The sequence below is a fragment of the Musca domestica genome, unplaced genomic scaffold (genome assembly GCF_030504385.1).
Source record: "Musca domestica strain aabys unplaced genomic scaffold, Musca_domestica.polishedcontigs.V.1.1 48, whole genome shotgun sequence".
Lineage (NCBI taxonomy): Eukaryota > Metazoa > Arthropoda > Insecta > Diptera > Muscidae > Musca > Musca domestica.
This window is the reverse complement of record NW_026712340.1, coordinates 5672676-5700060: the sequence shown is the minus strand read 5'-3', so window position 1 is coordinate 5700060 and position 27385 is coordinate 5672676. Positions and strand designations below refer to the sequence as shown.

General features: G+C 35.0%; 2 protein-coding genes across 3 annotated transcripts; one reads left to right on the top strand and one right to left on the bottom strand.

Annotated features, from left to right (window-relative positions):
• The first annotated feature begins 1365 nt into the window (after nucleotides 1–1365).
• LOC101898675 (uncharacterized) lies at nucleotides 1366–5681 on the top strand. The gene is made up of 4 exons (XM_005186863.4): nucleotides 1366–1620; nucleotides 1689–1736; nucleotides 5062–5178; nucleotides 5247–5681. The coding sequence occupies exons 1-4, from the start codon at nucleotides 1561–1563 to the stop codon at nucleotides 5601–5603; spliced, it is 582 nt and encodes a 193-aa protein (XP_005186920.1). The 5' UTR covers nucleotides 1366–1560; the 3' UTR covers nucleotides 5604–5681.
• LOC101898840 (cilia- and flagella-associated protein 61-like) lies at nucleotides 5659–27385 on the bottom strand. Of its 2 annotated transcripts, none has more exons than XM_011295620.3 (16): nucleotides 26863–27385; nucleotides 26661–26805; nucleotides 26474–26606; nucleotides 23261–23406; nucleotides 23084–23200; nucleotides 22945–23021; nucleotides 15240–15517; nucleotides 14753–15168; nucleotides 14499–14688; nucleotides 14119–14441; nucleotides 11214–11447; nucleotides 9003–9577; nucleotides 8781–8944; nucleotides 8467–8721; nucleotides 6200–6412; nucleotides 5659–5923 (listed from the first exon to the last, which is right to left on the bottom strand). In XM_011295620.3, the coding sequence occupies exons 1-16, from the start codon at nucleotides 27311–27313 to the stop codon at nucleotides 5750–5752; spliced, it is 3891 nt and encodes a 1296-aa protein (XP_011293922.1). In that variant the 5' UTR covers nucleotides 27314–27385; the 3' UTR covers nucleotides 5659–5749. The 2 variants fall into 2 exon arrangements, with proteins under 2 accessions (XP_011293922.1, XP_019893554.1); XM_020037995.2 differs by having other exon boundaries at nucleotides 22945–23018.

Here is a 27385-nt window from a genome sequence, read left to right as displayed (position 1 = left end):
TTATTCGGTATATTTGTTTTTTTAGCGACATTATTTACCGGAATTGTTTCAAGTTTTATATTTGAATATGCCAAAGGTTGCCTATGCTAGTCCAAGTCTTCGTATAGACCCAAATTTTAACAGAATTTTAGTTTTGTGAACTTACTGCTTTATTACTTGTAGATTTCTAATACAACATAAATGTTTTGTTCAGTTATATATGTAAAAATTTAAAGCTCTTACTTTTCCAGTTCCAGGACCTTGATTCTTGTTTTATGAAAATACGAAATGATAAATATTTCCTTTATAAAATTTTTCATTTGACATTTCTTTTCTTTGTAAAAGTTTTCATTTCACATTTTCATAGAGCAAGAATTGAGGCCCAGGTCTCATTGCTAAGTATATTTGAGTATTATTATGCAACTTTTAGTACGAATTTCCATTAATCATTTATACACATCATTTTGTTGGTTATAGTCCTTTGTGGAAGAGGCATTGTTCAATGTTCATAGCTTAAAACATCGGATAATAATTTTGCCTTCTGGGTTTAGGAATTGAAAAATTTGATCTAAATTTCGTTGTGTGGAATCCCAAGAAAAGTTATACCAAACACCAACCAGCCAAACAGACAAACAGAGTGATTATGAAGTAAATACCCGTTTAAAATATTTAATCCTCAAACAAATTATCCATTCATTACAACCTAACCGTACTGCACCAAAATAAGTTTTCATTCCGTTGAAGACTTATTAAAAATTATGATTTTCCATTGCAGCCATTGGCGGTACTAAATTCATCAACTTTTAATAAAAATAATAATTTTTTAGATATTCCGCAATTATCTCACCCCCAACATGAGTGAAAAACTCTTGGGGAATAGCTATGGCAAATAGGAAACTAAATTCTGCACATGTCATTTAAGCGAAAATTGTTTGCTGTGCGTGGGGATGTGTTTGTTTGAAATGTAAACGTGGTCATAATTATGATTATGGCTAGTTGATGGTAATGTTGCGAAGCGACAATGCGTCATTTCTGGCGCAATGGTCAAAGCTAAAGCAATTAAATGGTGGTGCGATGTTCACTGATGTTTTCACTCAGATGTGTTTTTCATCGATTTTTATTTTCGTTGCTTTTGTTTTGTTGCCGAAGTTAATGTTTTTCTAAACAAATACAATACTGTATAACTAAAATTCTACCGGTGATGGGTTTCTACCTAATGCCCTCAACTTAAATTAACAATTTCTATAACATTTTCCATTTGATGGTCTCTGTATCGCTCGCTGGTAATATGTAGGTATGTCGTAAGTGTGCGTGTGCATGAGTGTGACATTTGTTGGGGAAAACATATTTAGATGTCAACTGCCAATCACATAAATTTCCATTTGACCGACTGCGTATAAATTCAAAATACTAAAACATTATCGTATTATTACTCGTTTGGATCTCAATTGAAACGGCCACAACGACAAACGGTGCAGGTTTGTGTTTTGGGAAATTCGTTAATCCGACAATCACAATTGAAATTTCGTTATTTTGAAAGTGTTGGGAAGAAATTAAAAAAAAAAAATAAAAATAAACAAAATGTTATCCCATAAAAATAGTGTTATATCCTTTGTTGTTATTCTCAGTTGTTGCCATCAAGTGAGTTGTGATATACGTTCTAAAAAAGAGAAAGGAAGTAATCTAAATCGTTTTTTATTTCATTTTAGTTGGTACTCTCGGCCGTCATAGATTGCCAGCGACCGCCTCAATTAGTGGTGAGTATCGTTAATTATTGTTTCTCTTCGTGAAAAGACTTAAGACACAAACCACGTCGTATTTATACTGCCCCTGTCTCATTTCATTTGAAGAGATAATTAGAGCAAACATATCGTAGAGAGAAATACAGAGTGAGATATAAAAACTGCAACAAAGTCAAACGCCATAATTTTTACATTTTTATACCCTACACCACATAGTGGTAAGGGTATTATGTCTTTGTGCATTTGTTTGTAACATAGAGAAGGAAGCGAGATAGACCCATAGTTACTTTGGAGGATCTCCATAGAATCACTTTCTGAGTTGATTTATGCATGTCAGTCCGTACGTCCGTCCGTCTGTCCATGTATTCTTGAGAACAAAATGCAGGTCGCATTTATTATCCGATTGAGATGAAATTTTGCGAAAATCATTTGTTTGACCCAAGGACGAACCCTATTGAAATTGAAGATAATCGGTCAAAATTTAGATATAGCTCCCATATATATCTTCGTCCGACTTGCCTTTTTTGTGCACCAAACGTGTAATATTAGCCCGAATAGTGGAATTGGAATTTTGGAATTTTACACATACAAACAAATTAGGCCTGGAAATAAGTATGCCAAATTTGATCGAAATCGGTTCAGATATAGCTATAGCTCCCATATATATGTTTTATCCGATTTGTTATTTTTGTCCTCCGCAGCCGTAATATACACTCTGTAACAACAATATTTGGGGAAATATATTAAATACATCTCAGAAATACATTTTCTAAATTTTATCGAGATCGGTTCAGATTTGGATATAGCTCCATATATAACTTCGACCGATTTACCTTTTATTGTGCACCAAACGTGTAATATTTGCCCAAATTGGATGAAATTTGGCATTTAAGACCGAATTGAGTCTAGAAGCTGGTATGTCAAATTTGGTGAAGATCGGTTTCGACATAGCTATAGCTTCCATATATATTGTTCATCCGATTTGTTATATTTGTTACCCACAGCCGTAATATGCACTCCGTAACAACGATATTCAGGGAAAAATATCAAATACAGCTCAGAAATATCTTTGCTAAATTTTATGGAGGTCCGTTCCGATTTGGATATAGCTCCCATATATATTTTTATCCGATTTCAAATTAATTGTGCACATAATGGGCAATACAAGTCCGAATTTAAAAGATACAAATGCTTCGGCATATTTAGTCCTTTGTACTTTAAATTATAATTATAATCATAGCGTGTATGATTGAATTCTCACACAAAAACTTTTAATTGTTACGTGGAGCTCTACTAAATTAGCAAAGTGGTGTGGGGTATCAAAAAGTCGGCCCCGCCCGGTTTTTAATTTTATTGAATGAAAGCTAAAATTATTAGAAATAGCATCAAATTTTTGGCACGAATTATGGCCTTTAAACGGCCACACTTTGGTATTTTTAGTGCCAATCTTGCTTTCCAATATACTCCAGACACAATAGTCCAACGTGCACTGGAAATGAAGCGAGGAACCTCATTTTATAACCATTCTTGGGTGGCGCGTGCTAAGTGCGATGGTGCTGAGTCCTGTTGGAATATCCAAGGTCTGCGGCCAAAATATTTGCGTGCCCAAGGCTTTAATACACCCTCCAGAGTATTTTCGCGATAATATTCGGTCGAATAATACGAGCGGAGAGCGACCATCGGCTGTTATGGCGTCCCACACCATCACCATGGCCGGCGCTTGAGTTCTGGTGACATTTTCAGCTGACCTCTTTGGCAAGTAAATTATTTTGTTTGTTTACAAATTGCTGGACAACGAATGTTTTCTCATCGGAGAAAACCAAATTCGGCAGTTCACCACTTCCGGCCAGCGAATCTTTAGTTCTTATGAGTCTATTTCCTTTCGGTTGCATTGTAAGTTCTTGCATTTTATGGAATTTCAATGGCTATACCCCGAGCTCATTTTTCAATATTTGCCGAATAGAATATTGCGATATGTTCAGCTCACGAACCATTTTTCGGCCACTGCGACCTGGGTTTCGATCAAGTCGCTTCTTTACTTTTCGGACCATTTCTGCTGATGTTACTGTTTTCTTCCGTCCACTTGCTTGACGTCGGGCTACGCACGGTAACTTTTTTTCTGGAAAATTCTCACCAAAATGCTTTTGCACGCTTGTAAACAATATAATTACCTGTCACTGGAATAATTTTAACAGCTGTTGGACGAGTGGCTTAGAAATGTCAGCAGTCTGAATTTGGTTGTTTCTTCATCTCACCCTGTATACTCTCCCTGTATCACTTCATTTAAAGAGATAATTAGAGCAAACATAACGTAGTGAGAAATACACATCTCTTTTACAATTTATTCTCATAAAAGATTTAAGAAACATACATTCATGGGATCGTGAGGGATCATCGTTCGTAGCTTAAGTCTTTTGATTTTGTTGGTAACTACACACATTCGGAGTTTTATAGCACTTTGTAACTCAAAAATAATTGCAGGAAAAGCTCAGTAGATTATATAAGAAGAGCTTACAACGGAAGATGTGGGTTTGGCCTTTCTATACCCACCACCATAGTATGGAGGGTTGAGTTGTGCCAACCTAGTTCAATCGAACGAACTAGATCCATATCTAGTTTCGTGGACTCCGATCGTTTGTATGAAAACTCTGCGTGTGAGTCATATGCAATTTATGAAATCACTTACACGTTTAGGAACTGGTGTCCTGACCCCACAAAATATACATATTCTGGATCAGCATAAAATTCTATGTCGATTTAGAGATGTCCGTTTGTCTGTCTGTACGTCTGCGGAAATCACTCTAGCTTCCGAACGGCACAATTTAACTCAGAAATGTTTTACTTTTTTATACAGCCTCATATATAATTTTTTTAAAATTTTTATAAATAAATTGGTTGGATATTTCGGCTTCTTTCGATCTCGTTTAAATTAAATTTTTTAATATATTTTAAAAAGAGGACCAAAAAGATTTTTTTATTAGTTTGGTTCGAATTTCCGAATGCCATATATACCTAAAATCCGAAAATTTCCAAAAGTGTGGATAATGGGGGATCTTGCTCCCTTCATTTAACTCGATTTTTTGATGCCGATAAACATGTCTTCTATTTTTAGCTGTATTTTCATAATCTGGATTTTTTAAGGGATTGTCCCCGAAATTATTGAGAAAAAATGCATTTTGTTGCACAGTGTAATCTACTTAGTTTTTCCTTTAATTATTTTTGGTGTTGCATACTGCTATTCCCAGTTTGGAAAAAGACTGACAGAAGTCTTCTCTTCTTATCTACTCATAACTTTGACAACTTAATATCAATTAAAATGTTTTTTGTTTCTCAATTTCAGGATCCTGCAACATGCTGCAAAGATGGCGGACGCGATGATGTAACAGAAAAATGTGCTCTGCGCATGGGTATTACAGGTCAGCCCACAGATCCGCAGCCCAGTGTTGCTACAGCCACAGTAAGTTGGAATGAATCTCCTAGCATCAGAAAAGTTTTTTTCTAAATAAATCTCACTACCGATTTCAGTGTCTTGCCCAATGCATTCTAACCGAATCGAAGTACATGAACACAGCCGATAGCATTGATCTAACAGCAATTCGCACTGATTTACAAACGAAATTCTCCAATGATTCGGAATATGCCAATGTTATGTTCGAAGCATTCCGTAAGTGTCAACCCAATACGGAGAGGAAACTGCAGGCATTCAAACAGTTGCCGATGGGTCGCAGCATTTTGCAACGAGGATGCAGTCCATTTGCGGGCATGTTGTTGGGCTGCACCTACATGGAGTACTTTAAAAATTGTCCAGCCCATCGATGGACTGAGAGTGCTGAATGTTCGCTGGCCAAGCAGTTTGTGACACAATGTTCGCTGGGTGCTTAGTTGAACATCGATTGATGGAAGGAGAAAAAGGGGGAACAAAGAGCAGAGATTGCATTTTTTTAAGATGATTTCATTCAAAAGTTTTTTTTTTATTTAAAAAATTGAAAATTAAAAAAAATGTCTCATAGAAGTTTTTATTAATATATCTACAATGTTTTCCTGGGTGGCTTTGGAAAATCTTCCGGCAAGGCTATGTCGGTGGAGAATTCACAACGATATTTTTTTAGAAACTCCAATGCTGCATATTCTAATTGATTTGTAATGCCCAGATCTTGACAATAGCTACGCATAATTTTGTGACGAGATTCACGATCGGTATTCTGGCGAAGTAATGAATATAAATTAAATTTTTTTACTGTTTGACATTAAACTAAACAATTTTGTTCAGGTTCGAGATCTGGATTTATTCTAGCTGCATCTTCAGGATTTTCATAAATGGTCATAAAAATACCCAATAACTGTCTGTGATAACTTATTATTGTGTACTGACATGAACATTGCAGAAAATCCGAAAGCTGCAATTTTTATAATTGCAAAATATCAAAATTTTGTATTGTTTATTATTTTTTTTTAATTTTATTTACAGCTTGCCTTACCATTTTCATAACTTTCTGGGCAGAGGGAGTTATTAACAGTTTATTCAAATTTTGCAATTCTTCGAAATGATCGTTCATTATAAGCTCCACCCAGGGTTCTTGAAAAAAGTCGAGAAAACTTTCAATGTCCTTGAGATACCAACGCGAGCGCAAATTATTCAGCAGTAATTCATGGCGGCCACAAAAGAATTTCAAAAAGTCATAGTCTTTGTTCTGAAATGAGAAAAACTTTGAATACCTTCCACCATTTGGAAGGAATTTTGAAATTTTCAAAAAATAAAATCCATTAAAAATTCGGTTAAAATCTTTATTATGGGGGCTATACGATATCGTGGACCTATATATTCTCTTTTAGGGGGTAAAGTACTCAGAAGGAACTCCTTGTGTGGATTTTCGGCGGGTATTGATATATAGGGGCTTTACGATATCGTGGACCTATATAGTTAATTCTCTTTCAGGGGATAAAGTACTCTGAGGGAACCCCTTGTGTGGATTTTGAGAATTTGGCTACAATTATCAAAACACCGAATATCGGAGGTACCGTTATTTGGGGGCTATATTATTTCGTGGACCGATATAGCCTATCTTCGAACTTGACCTGCCTATAAAAAAGGAGTGATCTGTGCAAATTTTAGGTCTCTATCTTAATTTGTTTTGACTCTAGCGTTATTATAACAGACTATCAGATGGACGGATGGCATGGCTAAATCGTCTTAAATTGAGTCACTCATGGAGTGTAGGATTGATGTGCCAAAGTATTTTTAGAAATTCGAACTAACTAAACATTCAAAATTGTACCATTTGGTATTATGTGAACGGATTGGAAAGTAATTTTGACAAACAAAGGTGATTTTAGAAAAATATATGTTAAGTTTTCGAATTGTACTAAATGGTACTAAATTTGGAACAGTTTGGCTTAGTGTGAACAGATAGTATTTGAAATCTGAAATTTGCTCTTGCTGTCACTGTTCATGTGTAGCCTGGACATATGGAGGTAGAAATGAGTACTATTATTATAAGAAAAGTACTAAATGGTGCTATCTTGGTACTGGGTGAAGGGATAGTGCTGAAATAATCAAATTTGCTACTAAATTTGGAAAAGGGATAATTACAGAGCCGAAATTTGATGTTAACGTCACTGTTAGTATCTGAGGTTGAGATATGAAGATTGTTTGGAAAATTTGTACTTTAATTGTACGACAGGTACTAAATGAGTTGGTATTGAAACCCTGAAATTTAGTGTGGATGTCACTCACTGTTGGTGTTTGTTGAGGAGGTGGTTTTGGAAATGGGTGCTATGAGTGTTCAAAATGTGTCATTGAGTGTTGGGATAGAGATGGAATTGGGAAAGTTGGTATCGCGGAGACTGTTAGTGTTTAGGGTGGAGAGAAGGTCATGCCTAGTAAAACTGTGCGAAAAGTACGGTTATATATTTGGGATTGGGTTTTAGGATAGAGTTGAAATTCTCAAATTTGATATACAGGCCATTGATGGCATATAGTTTTGAGATAAGGAGGTGGATTTGGGAATGCGTATTATGATTGTTCGAAATGTATTAAATGGTACAAAATTTACCGTTGAGTGAATGGATAGAGCTTGAATTCTGAAATTTGACTTTGAGGTCACTGTTGGTTTCTAGTATTTAGATATATTGATGGTCAATTTTTATACCGTCAGGCATATGCCTACAGAAGGTACATATCATTTGATCAAAATTTTGAATAATTATATCTCTCATAAAAAGTAAAAAAATATCCGACTATCTTAAAATTTCAAGCATCTTAAAAGTTCAAGCATCCAAATATGTCTATTAACACAAAATCTGGTGTGAAGATGAGATATAAAGATCTTTTCCTACTGGTACCTCCCCCACAAAGCGATCACATCACAATATTTGCCAAGTCTTTTGGAAACTCCCCCATAGGCTTAACATGGTAAATAAGAAATACGGATGCCAAGTATTTAAATAATCGAACATTGGTACATCCGTCGATGAATGACTAATACACTCAAAAGTGCTGCCAAAATTTAGTACTGTCACTTTTTACTCGATCCGAAACGGTTACATAGCAAGAGTTTAAGTTCGAATCGAATGCAACCTTCGGCTTACTAGAACTTTCGAATCGAGTTACATAGTAACCCATCTTGTTTTTATGAATATTTTTGCTGGGTAAAGAAACCTCTTTAATGACCTTCCACAGCACTATCCCTATTTCATAAAGCTAATTAAAATTTTGTGTAGTGGGCTCTACCTCGGGGCGACCTACCTTCTTTGTTACAATGACAATTTCTTCGACCATCCCATGTTCATTGAGTCGTACCCGACTAAAATCGCCATTGGAATAAGTTACCAAAGGGAATCCATATTCATTATCCAAGTGGTTGGCCAAATAACGTTTGGGTGTGGTTACTTTAAACAGATAATGATCCATGGGCAGCTGAGCTTGAAATAAGTAGGGCTTGGAAAATTTCTCTTCCTTAAGTGAAGCATCCTGTGTTTGGAGACCCATTGAGTATATTATCTGGAAGATAATTCAAAACATAATTATTCGAATGTTAATGAGTATCGATAAACAAAAACCTTTTCAGCTGCTTCCTGGGGACAAACAAAACGATACTGGTGATTGGGTTCATTGCGATGCTTGACAAAATTGCCAATTGCATAGACCCACGGGTCGGATGTTTGATAATTTTCATTTATCAGCACACTGGAGCCCTCAGTATCCAGGTCAGCTTCTTCGATAACTAAATAGAAACAAATTTTTTCTTAATAATTTATTAATTTATCAATTTAAAGAAATACCCTCCAACATATCATCGGAAATGTATTTCTCCCAAAAACTTGCAAAGAAATCGCAATCCATGGACAGTTTTTCTTCACCCAGAAAACTTTGAAATACCACCGTTTTTATAATTTTCGAATCTTTGCGATATTCGAATTCCTCTAAATTCATTCGTTCGTAAATTTGTATCCCCAAATCTTCAACCATTTCGCGAAGAATTGTCTCTATACGAACATCAATACTGGAATCATTTAACATCAGACCCATTTGTAAATTGGCCACCTCATGTGGCATTACAAGAGATATTGATTTCGACTCTACACCATGTTGTATTAAAAAGTTTATAAATTCAAAGGCCCTGATGTGAAGACCATAGACCACAATGGTGCAACGATGAGTAATGTTTTGTTGGAAAAATCCCAGCTGATGATAAAATAAGAGCTTGTCGAAACGACTATTGATTTCTATATAATTTGCTGGCAACGGATGGGGATCAAACATTCCCCTGGGTACCCCATATTCCGTGTGACACATAAGCAGCAAAGTTTCATAATAGATTTCACATTCCGTTTCCAATTTAACAAGGTGATTATCGCTGAAACAAGTACCAGATTATTTACAACATTTCCCGATGTAATTCAAAGCATTTTATTTGTAATTCGAGAATTCTATTACAAATTCTGAACATTTCAAATGTAATACGGGAAATCCCTTTGTGGTTAAAATCTTCTCAATTGTAATTTCAAGTTCGAAAATCGAATAATTTTATTTGTAGTTTTAGAGCTTCGTTTGTAACTATTGTAATCCATATTCAAGTAAAAAAAATAGTAAGTTCGGCACAATTTTGAACGGATTTGGAAAATTTCAAAAAAATATATACATATAGTTTTGTTAAAATTTAAAAAATACCGAATATAGCCATTATATTGGGGTCTATACGAAGACGTGGACCTGCATAAGCAACTTTTGTGAAACGCCATTACAATATTAAATACAAAACTTGAAAAAAAAAACGGTTAATAATGTAGCTAAAATCATCAAAACGCCGAATATAGGGAGTTACCGTTATATCGGGGCTATACGAAGACCTGGATCTGCATAGACAAATTTCATTTCATTTACGAAATTTCAAACAATATCTGTGAATATTGTACTTAAAATCGTCAAAATACCGAATATAGCGAGGTACTGCTTGGGGCCTATACGAAGACCTGGACCTTCATAGACTGTAGTTTCCATTACGAACTCTAAATTTTATGAACGAAATTTTAAACAACTCCAGTTAATAATGTCGCTAAAATCATCAAAATACCAAATATTGGGAGGTACCGTTATATTGTGGATATACGAAGACGTGAGCCTGCATACGCAATGTCATTGGCTGTAGAACCCATTACGAATTCTTAATACGAAATTTCAAACAACTTCGGTGAATAATATTCCTGAAATCGTCAAAATATCGAATATACCGTTGTATGTGGGCTATACGATATCGTGGGCCTCTATAGACATTTCTCTTCCAGGGGGTAAATTGCTTAGAAAGAACTTTTAGTATGGATATTTTGACAGTTCCATTGAAAAATGTGGATCTATATAGGCAATTCTTTTGCAGTGTCTAAAGTGCTCAGAAGGAACTCCTAGTGTGGATTTTAAGCCAATTCCAATGAAAAATGTGGCTAAAATCATCAAAATACCGAATCGGAAACTACCGTTATATGGTACCAGGAGTTGTTTCAAATTTCGTATTTAGAGTTCCTAATGGGTACACTAAAGCCTATGACAGAAAATTGTCTATGCTGGTCCAAGTCTTCAGTATTTTGATGATTTTAGCTACATTATTCACCGGATTTGTTTTTAAGTTTCGTATTTGAATATTGTAATGGCATATGACACAACTTTCATGTGCAGGTCCACGTCTTCGATATAACTGCCATACTTGCTAAATTTTTAGAAAAAGCTTGTAACATTTTTTTTGTTGCCTTCGTATTTGCTTTTTCGAATTAAAAAATAATCGTATTATTAATAGAATTACAATAAAATAAATAGTTGGAATTTCAAATTGAAATGTCTCCACTAACATTTGATATGTTTGGAATTATAATTTGAATTCTCGAATTGCGTTTGAAATGTTTGGAATTAAAATTTGAATTCTCGAATTTTGATTTGAGATGTTGCGAATGACATCCAAAACAGAATGCAATTTTTGACCTTGGTAAAATTTTACAACTTACGTATCAACTGCCTTAACGTTACCGCTCACAAATCTCACCCAGTTCCTGAGATCCATACGTTCGGTAACATCCCGTACAAAAGCATCACAATTGCGATAATTCACCCAGCAGTCTTCGTCATTTTCACAGCTGTCACATCGAAAAGCGTTTTCATATTCGGCCTCCATTACACCGGGACTACAGATCACAGTTATCCGTACATGGGGCAAGCAATTGCAATTATCGGAAATATTTCTATAAAACATAATAATATAAACAAGTTAAAAAGCAGTAAGTTCGGCCGAGCCGTGCCGAACATTAAACACCCTCCACCATTTGGAACAAATTTGGAAATTTAAAAAAAATTAAATCCCTTAAAAATTCTGTTAAAATCTTAAAAATACCGAACATAGCCCTTATATTGGGGTCTTTTCGACGTGGCATTGTTGTAAGCCATTACCATATTCAAATTCGAAACTTGAAATAAACGGTGAATAATGTAGCTAAAATCATCGAAATACCGTATATAGGGAGGTACCGTTATATCGGAGCTATACGAAAACCTAGACCTGCATAGACAATTTTCTGTTACAGGCTGTAGCATCCATTATGAACTTTAAATACGACATCTCAAACAATTTCTGTATGTATTGCACCTATAATCTTCAAAATACCGAATATAGGGAGCTACTGATATATGGGGCCTAAACGAAGACCTGGACCTGCATAGACCATTTTCTGTCACAGACTGTAGTTCCCATTACGAACTCTAAATGCGTAATTTGAAACTACTCCGGTGAATAATGACGCTAAAATCATCAAAATACCGTATATTGGGAGGTACCGTTATAGGGGGGCTATACGAAGACATGGACGTGCACCGACAATTTTCTGTAATAAGCTGTAGTATCCATTACGAACTTCAAATGTCATATTTAAAACAATTACGATGAATAATGTCACTAAAATCATCAAAATATCGAATATCGGGAGGTACCGTTATATGGGGGCTATATAAAAACGAGGATCTACATGACCCATTTATAACTTTACCTGCCTACTGGCAAAATAAACATGTGTGCAAAATGTTGGCCTTCTATCTCAATTCGTTCGAAAGATAGCGTGATTACAACAGACAGACGGACAGACAGGCGAGGAACAGACAGACCGACAGGCAGACAGACAGACGTACATCGCTAAATCGACTTTGAATTTTATGCCGATGAAGAATATATATACTTTGTTGGGTCTTACATGAGTATTTCGAGGAGTTACAAACTGAATGACAAAGTTAATATACCCTCCATAGTATGGTGGAGGGTATAAAAAAATAAAATAATAATAATAAAATAAATGCAAGTAAAAGCTGAAAACTTATCTAAACTTGAATTCCCAAAAAATGTCGGGTCTTGAGTCATATGTCAAACAACTGAACTATTATTTGTGGTCCATTCAGTTGATAAGTGTTGTTAGGACCTTCAAAATTCATACACTCGGGGGATACTGTTATATGGGAGCAATTCCAAAGACATGACTACATTCAACAATTCTTATGGTTCCAGAGAATACATATCATTTTCATTCTATGAACGAAATCCATTTCAGGACATTTGATGTCGATCTAGCCATGCCCGTCTGTCTGCTGTCTGATGGAGTATTCGATTTGATCCACATTTTCGTGCATCGGAATATTTGTAATAAACTTAGGCAGTATCGGTTAACTACCCGACAAACAGAAAGTACAATTTTTAATGAAGAAAATAACTCTTGTAAAATCTACAACCGTGTCCCTGTGCTTCTTATTTTTGCTTACATAAGGTCAAGTGTGAATACGGAAAGGTTATAATTTTTTCAAAAACATAGAAATCCCACATTGAGCTCATAGCACATAACTATTTTAAGATATGACTTAGATAAGCTGCGGAAATCGACAATATTGGTGCACTCATTTGTGTACCTTCAAAATTGTAATCAATAATAACCCTATCACCGAGTAAAATCAATCCTTCAAATTTTACATCCCTATATATTTTGTCAGCTTAACTCTAGTTTAGCAAATTTCTTCCCGAAGTAGGTATTTTTACCCCGATTTCTGAAAAGAATTTTTTCTTGGACAACGAATTTGGGAAGCTGTATATTTGACCCGAAAGTCCACACTTATTTGAAAGTTTATGAAAACAAAACACATTTATTTTTGAATCGATAGTTTGTTATAATCCCCTCCAAAAGTCGAATAAGTGTTGACAAAATAGATGCCACTATTGTTGACACTCTAACTTTTCCATAATGTTCAATATGTGTTACTATCTCTGCTGGATCCAGAGATATTGTCTTTCTACCTCAAGAAAAGAGATCAAAACAATTGAAGAGTTTTTACAAAACTAGAACAAGTGTAAAAAATGATCTATCGGCCCACTCTCCGGAATTTCTGAACGTTCAGCCCAAACGAAACGACTGAAGCTAGAATCTTGACGAAAAGTTCTAAAATTGTACTAAACTTCTAAAATGATACCATTTGGTACCGGAAAGAGCTAAGACCTTAAAAAATTGGTATGAGAATCAAGATTGGAAAGTATGTTTAAAATGAAGGTGGTTTTAGAAATGTGTACTAAATACAATATATAAATATAAATTTGGCTTTGGGTGAAGAGATAGAGCTGGATTCCCGAAATTTGATATTGAGGTCTATTTCGGAATCTGACAGGAAATATGGGGGTGGTTTTGAAAATGTGCAACAAGGGAACTGATGAGGATTGGTGGCCCTTTTCGAAACCTAGGTATTCACTGCCTTACCCCCCTGGTTACCATCGTTCTCCACTAATAAACAAACGTTGTTTTTTTTAAAACAACAATAAAGGGATTAAGCCTGACCATTTTGCAACAACAAGATTTTTATGTTCTCCAAATTTTTGCGGATAATACTTACCTCATTCCATGCCAGCTAAATATCATTAATCGCAAAAACGCTTTACAGATATCGGTAAAACCCAAAATTACGATATTCATGGTATGGCCAAAATATGAGGAATGCGATAAATTATTTTGATATGCTGCAAAGTGATCCTGGGAAAAATCAATTGGATGTATGTCCAGGTCATGCATTGATAATGTTTGATATTTTCCCTGTGAAGTGGATGATTGCGACCGAGAAAGTTCCTCTAATGATTTATCAAACCATAATTTTTTGTTACGGCGCGGTTCCAAGGGTTGCATATTCAATATTAAGTCATTAGATAGGCAGTGATATAACTAGAACAGACCTGGTGTTAGTTTTTACTAAATCGCTTCTGATTCGTTTATATTTACCGTGGGTCGAAAATAGTAAAAATGCCAACAGTTGGATTGACGGGCCAGCTCTCGAAACACAACATCCGATTGAAAATGAAAAATGGGATGCAATTTTAATATCATCACCTCGGCTATGTTGCAGATTGGGTCTTCTTTGAGTTTGGGGACAAGGAAATGCTTTTCCAAATTGGAATTGGAGGTAAAGGGTCTTGAATTGACAGGGAGGACACAAAACATGAATATTTTTTTTAAATTAAACTACATATCCTCACCTCAATATAATAAAACCCACAAGGACATTTTTCTCCTTTGGCTGGGTCGAGTCGCCGCACTTGATGGTAAAACATTGATATTTACTAAATGGATCAGAGAAAATATTTTCCAAAATGGCCGTAACAATTCTTAAATCATATTGCAATTGATCCTCATCATCGGCAATGAGAGAAATATGCGAAGTATCCGTGGCCGAAATGGCGAAAGTAATTTTGGACGCTATGGTTGAACGCCTGGTTTGTTGTGTCCTTCTTGGTATGGCCATAATGGTGGGCACTTCATCATTTAGCAGCCGCTTAATAGCATCAACATCTTCGGGCTCCACGCGGTAGAGTGTGAGATCACCATAAATGGCACTTCGATGTGTTATATACAGATGCTCATCGATTTTACAACCTGGTCGTGGTACGACAGGCTAAAAAATGTTGAGGTTATGTATCTTCAGGTTTGAAACTCTAGTTGTAGAAGTGTGAGTGTGTAACTTACAATAAAATATTTCAACATTTCAAATAAGATCGGTATCATCGGCTGGGCAACAGATATGGACAGTAGACAATAGTTGCGTTCTGGAAATGCAGCAAAACCAGTCAACAGATAACGAAATAGTCTGCGTAAATCATGCGGCTGCATCAAACCAAATAGGTGTATGACAAACACATTTGACTGGCTATTCAAGTCCATGGTTGGGTGCTCATTTTTAATATTGTAGAGAATGTTTTTGCGACGTTTGCGTAGTTTCACATAGAAGTCGTAACTTCTGAGTTCTGGAAAAGCAAATTGTTTTAAAGTTTTCAGAGTGGCATAAAGATCGTCTTGACTGAATGTTGGATGTCTATACCAATTTCACTTGTAAATATTTTATATCCATAACAAGTAAAAAAAAAACATTAGGCCGAATTTTTAATACCCTCCAGCTTGGTTCAAGAATACATTTTTATATAGGAGTATCCGAATTCAAACGAGTTCCACTTACAAATAACAGAAAGACCGTTCAGATAATGATGTTAAATTTTCTAAAAAAAAAAACTATAAAGTGGGTGAGGCTGTTAAATGAAGGCCGTATCAAAACGGAAACCTCCATAGACAATTTTATACATCAATGATTGTCATCTACCAAATCTTCTTAAATACCAAATTTGAAATAATTTCGTCGGTAAATGTGACTAGGGTTATCAAAATACTGAATATCGATGGGTATCGTTATATGTGCGCTATGAAAAACGTGGACCTACATTTTCAATGTTCTGCCTCCAGAGCTAGAACCTATTACGAAATACAAATACCAATTTTTTGGACAAATCCGTGGGAAAAAGTGGCAAAAATCATCAAAATATCAAATTTTGGGAGGTACCAACTATGGGGGCTATACCAAAACGTGGACCTATATATACTATGTTCCGCCACCGGAGCTAGAACACATTATGACTTACAAATGCCAATTTATAGACAAATCCGTATAAAAATGTGGCAAAAATCATCAAAATTCCGAATATCGGAAGGTAGCGATACCGCTATATGGCGGCTACGGCTGGAACCGATATATCTCATTTTCAACACCAACCATACTAGACACAATACAAATTGTTCTGTCAATTTTTGAAGCTCTACGTCAAATAATGCGGACTGTATGGTGATTTCAACAGACGAACAGAGAGATAGGCGTTTCTTTTCAAGGTGGAGGATATAAAAATTAAGTACAATATTTAAATTGTTGTAAAGATCAGATAAAAGTTACTTTTTGTTTATAAAATATAAAACGTATTCGTCTATCAATGGAAATGTTATCATCTATATATTAAAGAGTGGTGAAATAACTGACTTACTAACTGACCGAGGATCAACGCCCAGACAAAGCTGCTGAAGCTGGAATCTCGAAAATTGAAGAAGTACGAAAAGAACTATAATGTACTAAAAATTTAATTTAATTCACATGGGATATTTTTTTTTGGAAATTCGAAGTTAAGGTTACGAAACGTTCTAAAAAGGTACCATTTGGTTTTATGTGAACGGATAGAGCTAAAAACTTGAAATTTGGTATGAGAATCAAGGTTGGAAGGTAAGTTTGATTCATAAATATGGTTTTGGAAATGTGTACTAAGTGTGCGAACTGTATTAAATGGTACTAAATTTGGAACAGTTAGAATTTGGAAATTTTGTTTATATGTGTACTACAAGTGCACGAAAATTACTAAATAGTACTATAATTGGTACAATTTGGTGTTGGGTGAACAGATAGTGCATGAGGTCTGATATTTGACATTAGAGTCGCTGTTCATGTTTAGCCTGGACATATGGAGGTAGAAATGAGTACTTTTATTGTAAGAAAAGTACTAAATGGTACTATATTTAGTATTAGATGAAGGAATGTAGATAAAATTCTTAAATTAGATTTTTAGATTACGGATGGTATCAGTATTTGAAATATGGCGGTGATTTGGAAATGTGTCCCAAATTTGTATAAAAACTACTGAATGGTACCAAATTTCGTATGGGGTTGAGGGATAGTAATAAAATTCTGAAATTTGATATTTAGATTATTGATGATATCTGTGTTTGAGACTTATCGGTGGTTTGGAAATGAACCCTATATGTAAACGAAAAGTACTAAATGGTACGAAATTTGGTATTGAGTGGATAGACAGGAATTGTCACATTTGATATTGAAGTCTATGATGGTATCTGGAATTAAGATATGGAGGTGGTTTTGGAAATGTATGCTATAATTGGTACTCATCTTGGAATAGTTAAGTTTAGGGTGAACGGATGGAGCTGGAATTTCGAAGTTTTGGTATTGAGATCCATGCTGGTGGTAGATTTAAGAATTAAAGATTGTTTCGGTAATGTGCACCACAAGTGCACGAAAAGTACTAAATAGTATTATATTTAGTATTGGGTGTAGGGATGGGTCTGGAATTCTCAAATTTGATATGGTATCTGGAATTGAGGTATGAGGTGGTTTTAGTAATGTATTCTATAATTTTTCGAAAAGCACTAAAGGGAAATCGAGTATTAGGTGAAGGGGTAGAGCTGGAATCCCGAAATGTGATAATAACGTATCTGTTGGTATCTGGGATTGAGATATGGACTTGTTTTTGGAAATGTGTACTTTAATCGTACGAAAAGTATTAAATATTGCTAAATTTGGTATTGAATGAAGGAATAGAGCAGAAATCCAGAAATTTGATTTGAATCTCACTGTTGGTGTCTGTGGTTGGATTTGCGTTCAATATTTGTACTGCATTTGGTAAAAAAAAGGAAATTACAGACCTGAAATCTTGAAATTTCATATTTAGGTCACTGTTGATTTCTATGGTTTACTAATGAGCCGTTAAAAAAATTTTAGACAGAAAAATTAGAAACCAAACAGCGGACACTTGCTAATAAATCATTTATTTTATAGACTCCACCATAAGATAGATTGACATATACTATCCGTTCGAAATTTCCAAAGTTTTCGTCAGAGAGTCCATAAATTGTATATATACTTGATCAGCACAAAAACATAAGTCAGGTTTTTTAGCCCTTCGAAAACGGTACCTTCCGGGTTTCTGTAATTACAACTTCCCGTGTAAAGGAGTCAAGAACGTCAGAATACATGGGATTTGTACTAAAATTATCCTAAAAAGTAAAGATAGGTCAAGGTGAGAACCGAGTTTCACCAACTGGAAAAATTCGGTGGATGTGCAAAAAATCCATCCAATTTAAGCGGATATTTCATAGTTGGTGCACAATAACGGTGAAATCGGATAAAGATGTATATCAAAGGTATATAAAAATCTGAGCCGATCTCGATAAAATTTGGCAACATTATTTTCGAGCTGTATCTGATGTCCGGTATCAAATATCATTGTTGTGAAGTGTTTTTTAGTGTTAAGTGTTTATTATAACTATATTTGGTGCACAATAAACTTAAAATCAGATACAGAAATATATGGGAGCTATATCTAAATCTGAACTGATTTTGACACAATTTAGCAAATGTATTTCTGAGCTGTATTTAGTAACTTTTTTCGAATAGTGTAATGGAGTTCATATTACGGCGGTGAGGGATAAAAATAAAAAATCTGATGAAAAATGTATTGTTTTGAGCTATAGCTTTATCTGAACCGACTTGGTCGCATGTGTCAAGATCCAAACTATTTGGGCTAATATTAACCAATTGGCGCATAATAAAGTTATATATAGAGGGTGTGATAAAAAAACTGCTACCAACTTCAGACTGCTGTCATTTCTAAGTCACCCGTCAAACAGTTGTTAAAATTATTTCAGGGACAGCTCATTATATTGTTTACAAGCGCACAAAAACATTTTGGTGAGAATTTTCCAGAAAAAAGTTATTCGTGGCTGGAAAACCATAAGTGGATATCGTTAGAGGACTCCAGCATTTAAATATGTCTCGTACCACCGCTCGTTACCGTGATACTGGTAGCACAGCCCGACGTCAAGGAAGTGCACGGAAGAAAACAGCAACATCAGCAGAAATGGTTCGAAAATTAAAGAAACGACTTGATCGAAACCCTATTTCCGACATTTTTTTCTTTCATTCAATAAATGTTAAAAACAAAATGTAAAAATTATCGCGTTTGACTTTGTTGCAGTTTTTTTATCTCACCCTGTATGTGGGAGATATATATAAATATTACCGATTATCTCAAATTGCAATGGGGCTCAGACATAGGCAAAGCAAATGATTTGTGCAAAATTTCATCATAATCGAAAAATAAATGTGATCTATACTTTGCTTTAAAAAACAAGTAAAAAATATCAAGTTCGGCCGGGCCGAAAGTTTAATATCCTCTACCTTAGGGCAAAGGAAACATTTTTTTTTTTTTCGATCGGTCCCAACGCCAAACTCACCCGCCCCTGCCGACCGAGGGGGCCAACTCCCAATTACGTAGGGAGCGCGTACACCCCATAGTCCGAACTATGGAGGGTTAGTGCGTTAGGGAAACCAGCTACAGTTATACATCAGCCGGTTGTTTAAATTCACAAATAAAGACAACACACAGGAAATAAAACAACATATAACAGATAAGAGTAGAGAATCTGGCAACTACTTGCTTTAATACTAAAGATGTAAAATAGTGTGTTTAATGACATGCAAAGGGCCTGTCAATGATATCTCGTTATATAATTTGTTGTAGATATCACATAAAGACCTCATAGGATTATAAGATTCATAATTGGATTTAGCCAAGCAAAGTTTAAGTGGTATGTAATTTCGAGTATTACGAGCAGGAATATTAAAATTTAATTCACCGGTTAAAAACTGTGAATCGATTTCGCCACGTAAAAGTTTTATAATAAATAAAGCTCTTAACATTAAACGTCTCTTTTCCAGTGTCGGAAGATCAATTAGTTTTAGGCGATTCTCATATGGTGGAAGTGTATCATTTATATCCCATCCTAATCCTCTGAGAGCAAATAAAAGAAATTGGGTTTGTACTGATTCCAATTTAGCAGAATATGTTTTGTAAAAAGGACTCCACAATACGCAACCGTATTCTAAAGTGGGCCGAACCAAACTAATAAATAAATGCTTAGTCACATAAGGATCGTCAAATTCTTTTGACCATCTTTTTATAAAACCCAGCAATGACTTGGCTTTATTTACACATGAATCAATATGCAAATTAAAACGCAATTTATTGTCTAAAATTACACCAAGATCAACGAATGAGTCTACATTGTCCAATTTGTAAGAACCAATGAGGTAATCACTTTTAAAAGGTTGTGTTTTAAACAAAGACAGTTTTTTACATTTCTTGAGATTTAGCGTCATACCATTAACACTGCACCAATTAACAAGGCAGTAGATATCATGTTGCAAGTTAAGGGAACTAATGTGAGAGTCCATATTACAAAAAAGTTTGACATCATCAGCAAACATTAGGATCTTAGAGTAACGTATAACCGTTGGAAGGTCATTTAGATACAATACAAAAAGTAGAGGACCTAAATGGCTACCCTGGGGGACACCAGAGTACACAGTTATCTGTTTAGAAAGAACATTATTGAAAGAAACTCTCTGTGTACGCCCTTGCAAATAAGATGATATCCATGATAAAAATAATGTTGCGAAACCCATTTTGTCAAGTTTATGTAATAATAATAAGTGATCCACGTTGTCAAAAGCCTTACTGAAATCAGTATATATAATATCAGTTTGGCATTTTATTGAAAACCCCCTGTGTACATAACATATAAGTTCTAATAAATTAGTTACAGTTGACCTACCCTTTACAAATCCATGTTGGTAAGGCGATATTAAAGACGAAACAAAGTGCGTTAGTCTACGCGAGACTAAAAACTCAAACAATTTCGGTATTGCACTTAATTTTGCAATACCCCTATAATTTTCGACGACACTTCTATTATTAGCTTTATGCAAAGGAATAATAAAACTAGATCGCCATACTTGAGGAAAATAACCAGATGTCAAAGAACAATTAAATATAGTGGTTAGAGGTAAATAAAGCTCATATGCGCATGACTTTAAAATGTAAGCAGGTACTCCATCAGGGCCAGGGGAATTACTACTTTTTAACGATAGAAGACCATTTAAAACCTCCTCCTCAGACAGAATAATTTGGGGGAAATAATTTAATCTACTAATATTATAAGCATAATTGTCATTATGATTGGATGAAGGCTTAGAGTAAGTATTTTGAAAAAAGTCAGCAAACAAATTTGCTATTTCAAGGTGGTCCCCTGATTCCCTGCAACCAAGTTTCATACTATTAGGAAATTCGCGGACTTTACGTTTCGAATTTACAAATTTATAAAAGCTTTTAGGACTCTTCTGAAAGTTATTTTTCATTTTTCTTAAATAAATCGAATAAGACTTTAAATTTTCAATGTTATATTTACTTCGAGCTTGTGAATATTTTGTATAATTTAAAGTGGTATTACATTCTTTAAATTTTTTAAATAACCTACTTTTTATGTTGCGCAAGCGCCTAAGATGTGGGGTAAACCAAACTGGTCCTGAGTCAGGATAGAACTTCAATAATGGAACTGATATAGTTAACGTATTTTTAAGTACGATATAAAAATTTGAAATTTGCAATTCAATGTCACCTTCATGAGACCAACTTGAATTGGACAATATAGAACGAAGGAGATTAATATTAGTCTTAGAAAAATTTAATTTGTGAGGCTTAGTTTGTGGTTTTGCATAATTTGTTTGAATATTAAGTTCAAGGTCTATGACAAGTGTTGGGTGATATTTATCTTCCGGTTCTACAAAAGGTGAACATTTACTTAATGAAGTATTAACGGATGAAGAAAACACTAAGTCTAATATTTTACCTTTAAAATTATAAATATTATTGAGTTGATATAGACCTTGGTCAAAAATATTTTGCCAAAAATTTTCCATATCGTTAGACCGTACTGTTGACATAATGTGGTGGTACATAATGTGCCGTGTCATCATCAACCCATTATGACCCACAAATACCAATTTTAAGACATATTCATTGGAAAATGTGCCAAAAATCATCAAAATACCGAATATCGGGAGGTACCGTTATATGGGAGTTATACCAAATCGTGGACATATACATGCAATGTTTCACCACACGAACAAGAACCCATTATGACCTAAAAATACCAATATAAGGAGGTACCGTTATATGGCGGCTATACCAAATCGTGGACCCAAATCTGTGAAAACATGTGGCAAAAATAATCAAAATACCGAATATCGGGAAGTACCGTTATATGGGGGCTATACCAAAGCGTGGACCTATTCATACATTGTTTCGCCTCACGAACTAGGACCCATTATCACCTACAAATACCAATTTTGAGACAAATCTGTGAAAATATGTGGCAAAAATCGTCAAAATACCGTATATCGGGAGGTACCGTTATATGGGGACCAAAACGTGGACCGATATATCTCATTTTCAATACCAACCATCCTAGACACAATACAAATTGTTTTTCTAAATTTTTACGCTCTACGTCAAATAATGTGGGCTGTATCACGATTTCAACAGACATATGGACATCGTTAAGTCGACTTAGAATTTAATGCTGATTATGAATATATATACTTTATGGGGTCTACGACGAATATTTAGAGATGTTATAAATATACCCTCCTTTGCAAGGGGGAGGGTATGAAAAATACAGAACCCGTCATGTGTTCAGAGAGATTTTTTTTAAATATTTCGTTTCATACCTTCCGCGAATTTCTCCAGTTTCTCGAAGCATTTCATTGGCCCTCCATAAAACTCATTCGTTTCATCTGTTGAACTGCTGTAATAACAAAATTACATTTTTATTTGAAGATTCCTTGAATAGACTCTAGTTTGTCTTACCATTGAGAGTTAATTTCATCTGTTTCGTTATTGGAAATTTTCTCATCCAAATTTTTAAATACTTCATCGATTTCTTTGTGAATAAAAAGTTTATTTATTGGATGTCGGCGTATCGAGCTATAGTTTGGTTTAAAACATTATTATTGAAATTAAAATAAATTGCGGAGTATGTCTTACTTTACAATGATTTGTTTTTCTCTGAATATTTCTTGGGAATTGAATTTTAGCAAATTACCAAACGCATCAAGTTCATAGTTTTCCAGCAGAGGCAAAATATCCACATGACCATTTAACCAAATAAAACCGGCAGTCATATGGGAAATCTATAGGATAAAAAAAAAAGAAATTTTGCGATATGATATCCTTTGATATTGCGAGCTTAGGCAGATGATGGATATCAAATACACTTTCCATAGAGGACATATTTTCATAAAATGCATAAAATGCTAGATATAACAGACATGTTGATGAACTTTCGACTTGCTATCGATTGACCATCGACGCGCTATTGACTATCTGTGAACGTGCTATTAAAAATATACAGGCGATGAGATAACGACGACCTATCGGTCAGGCATTGAAGAAAATTTCCACGTTCTATCCACAAACTATCAACGAACAATGAACAAGATTTTTATAAAGTATCGAATCGAATCGAAAAGTGTTTTTTTTTTTTTTTTGTGAGATACTAGCAAGTGATCGATACTTCATCACCTTAAAATTTTGGATTCGTTCCAACAGTTCGTGTTAGGCCTTTTTAGTACTCAAAATGCACAATTTGTTTGCTTTGAAAACATTTTTTTAATCAAAACTTCATACATCATATTAAATTTTCAGACTTTTAAGGTGTTACATATTATTCCAGTATTTTCTTTTGAAGTTTTCCGAGGAGGATATTAGTAAAACCGTGGCACAATGGGCCCAAGTCCACTTTTGTGCACAAAACTATTTCAACGTCCTCACATGTAAACCCTAGAAACCAATAGTGACTAATATCAAATTTCGGGATTCTAGCTTTATACCTTTACCCAATAACAAATTTAGAAACATTTAGTAGGCGTATCCAAAACAATCTATATCTCCCCATCCTAGACACCAACAGTAATCTAAAATTAGTACCATTTAGTAATTTTCGAACAATCAAGAGCAATCTAAGCATAAAATTTCACAGTATCAGCTCTATCCCCACACCCAATACCAAATTTGCAAGACCCCAACAGATCTTTACACCAGATACCAACAGAGACTTCAATATCAAATTTTGGGATTCAAACTCTATACATACACTTAATACCAAATTTGGCAATATCTCATTCCAGATACCAATAGAAATCTCAATATAATATTTGAGGATTCCTGCCCTATCCCTTCACCCAATAATAAGTTTAATACCACATATTACTTTTCGTAAAATTATGGTACACATTTCCAAAACCACCGCCAATTCTCAAACAAAGATACTACGGTAATCTAAGTATCAAATTTCAGAATTTTGTCTCATCCCTTCACCAAATACCAAATACAGTACCATACCATAATTTTCGTGCAATTATAGTACACATTTCCAAAATAACTTCCATATATATGAACAGGCTAACTATGAACAGCGACCGCAATACTAAATTTTAGATTTCAAGCACCATCTGTTCACCCAATACTAAATTGTACAAAATATAGTACTATTTAGTACTTTCCGTGCAGTTTTAGACTCTTTAACACAAACCTGCCACCAACAGGGACCCAAGACAAAATTTCAAAATTCTAGATTCACCATAAACCAAACTGTACCAAATTTAGTACAGTTTGCACACTTAGTACACATTTCCAAAACCACTTTCAAATATCAAATTTAATCTTTATTTTCATACTACATTTCAAGCTTTTTATACCCTCCACCATAGTATGGAGGGTATATTAAGTTTGTCATTCCGTTTGTAACACCTCGAAATATACATTTTAGACCCCACAAAGTATATAGCAATGTCTGTCCGTATGTATGTCTATCCGTCTGTCCGGAATTGTTTCAAATTTGGAATTTCAAGTTCGTAATGGATACTACATCCTAAGACAGAAAATGAGCCATGTAGGTCCACGTATTCGTATAGCCCCCATACAACGGTACCTCCTGATATTCGGTATTTTGATGATTTCAGCAACATTATTCACCGGTACTATATAAAATTTGGTATTTGAAGTTCGTAAAGAATACTCTAGCCTATGACAGAAAATTGTCTGTGCAGATCCACGTCTTCGTATAGCTCCCGTATAAGGGTACCTCCCAATATTCGGTATTTGGTGATTTCAGCAACATTATTCACCGGAATCATTTCAAACTTCGTTTTGGGAGATCTTAATGGGTACTACAACCTAACACAAAAAAATTCGTATGCAGGTCTACGTTTTCGTATATGGGGGCTATATGAAAACGGTACTCGGTATTTTCATGATTTTTGCGACATTGTTCACCAGAATTGTAAAAAAATCGTATTTAAAGTTCATAATGGGTACTACAGCTTACGGCAAAAAATTTCGTATGCAGGTCCACGTCTTCGTATAGCACCCATATGTCGGTACTTCCCGATATTCGATTTTTTAATTATTTTAGCGACATTATTCACTGGAGCTGTTTTAAATATCATATTTGAAGTTCGTGATGGATACTCCAGCATATTACAAAAAATTTCGTAAGCAGGTTCTCGCCTTCGGGTTTCAATTAAGTGGTAGTTTTTGGATTTTTTTTTTTGAAAAATTTCAAGTTCCTTCCAAATGGTGGAGGGTATTAAAAGTTCGGCCCGGTGAAATTAGTTTCTTTTTACTTGTTTTTGTTGTAGTAATCTAGGTTTCTGACCCACGTCGAGTGGTAACAGTTGTACTTCGGTTAATGAGCAACATTATCTGGGTCCGTTTATCTTATCTATCCTTAGAATCTCTGTAACCGTGATTAGAACCTTTCTTGATTATTTATAATGGTATTTAGCAGGAGAATCCTTGCATATCCTTTCAGATTATTGCTCGAGTAAAATCCATTGCTTACCTATCGATGCCCTTTACCAGTGAAGCACACATAATTTAGCCAAACCTCCAGGTAAAGTATCAATGACTTCCGTTCAAAGAAGATCAGCAAGGACAATATGACTATCATCAGCAATTGGTAACCGTTCCGACATCTAATTAATATAAAGGACGTTTGAAAAGTCTTCCCGCTAGAACTTTTGTCTAAGGCCCATGACCCTTGACTGAATTATATTTTACCCTGAGTCCCACTATGTTTGTTCATCTAATGTGCTAAGAAGTTAGTGACAGTTCTTTATTTGATTCTGTGACAGAGGCCTATAAGCACCACCGACCAAACTGTACCAAATCCGTGTTGTTAAATATGTTAATACTTACTTCAGTTATTACAATTACACTATTGGAAGATTCAGATAGCAGCTCTTCGGCTATATAATATTCACCCAATTGTTGCTTGACATCGGGACGATTACGATCCACCAATTCAACAATGTCATCATTATCTTCAGGCCTAAAAATACAAGTTTTCAACAAATAATTGATCATAGAAATCCATTTTCCGTACAAAGCTCTGCGATAACGCATTTTGGGTATGACATCGTCACGACGTATCACATGAATTTGCTCGGTATTTGGGCAGGTAATGGCACTGAAACATTTCGGATAGTAGACCGTGGAAAATTGTTCCAGACAATAGTAATCAGGACGATCTAAAAAAAATATCTGTTTCTTTCAAATTTTCAATATTCCGAAAATTGAATAGAAACCTTTCGGATACTTGACACCATATTCGGGACACTGCACGGCAATAATATAACGAATTTTATTTTCACGTTGAAATATTTCACACAAGACATGTTGCAGCAGCTGCGGATTGTAGTCCCTGTGGTAAATGAAGGTGTTGAAGAAGAACGTATTTCCCTGACTCAGCGGCAGTGGCGAACAATAGTGATGTTTCAGCCAATTTTCCCAGCAATCTTCGGGCAAGGCGGGTACATGGGGCGTGTTGCTAACTTCGGCATAACCAATAATAGTACGTTTCGTTTCTTGCACTTCGACCAGGAAACGATGTGTAACATAACTTTTAAAGAATTCCTCAGCAGAACGTATTTTCCGTTTAGATGCCCCGAAATAACGAACTCGCCCCAAGTTGAGAAGCGCCACTATTCTTTGAAAATCATCAGCAATAGCTTCAATTATATAGAAAGTCTCAACCATGTGTGGTTTTCAGATACATGAAATTATTGAAATTATTTTTATTGGAAAAACAAAAACTAAGCTTTCAAAATA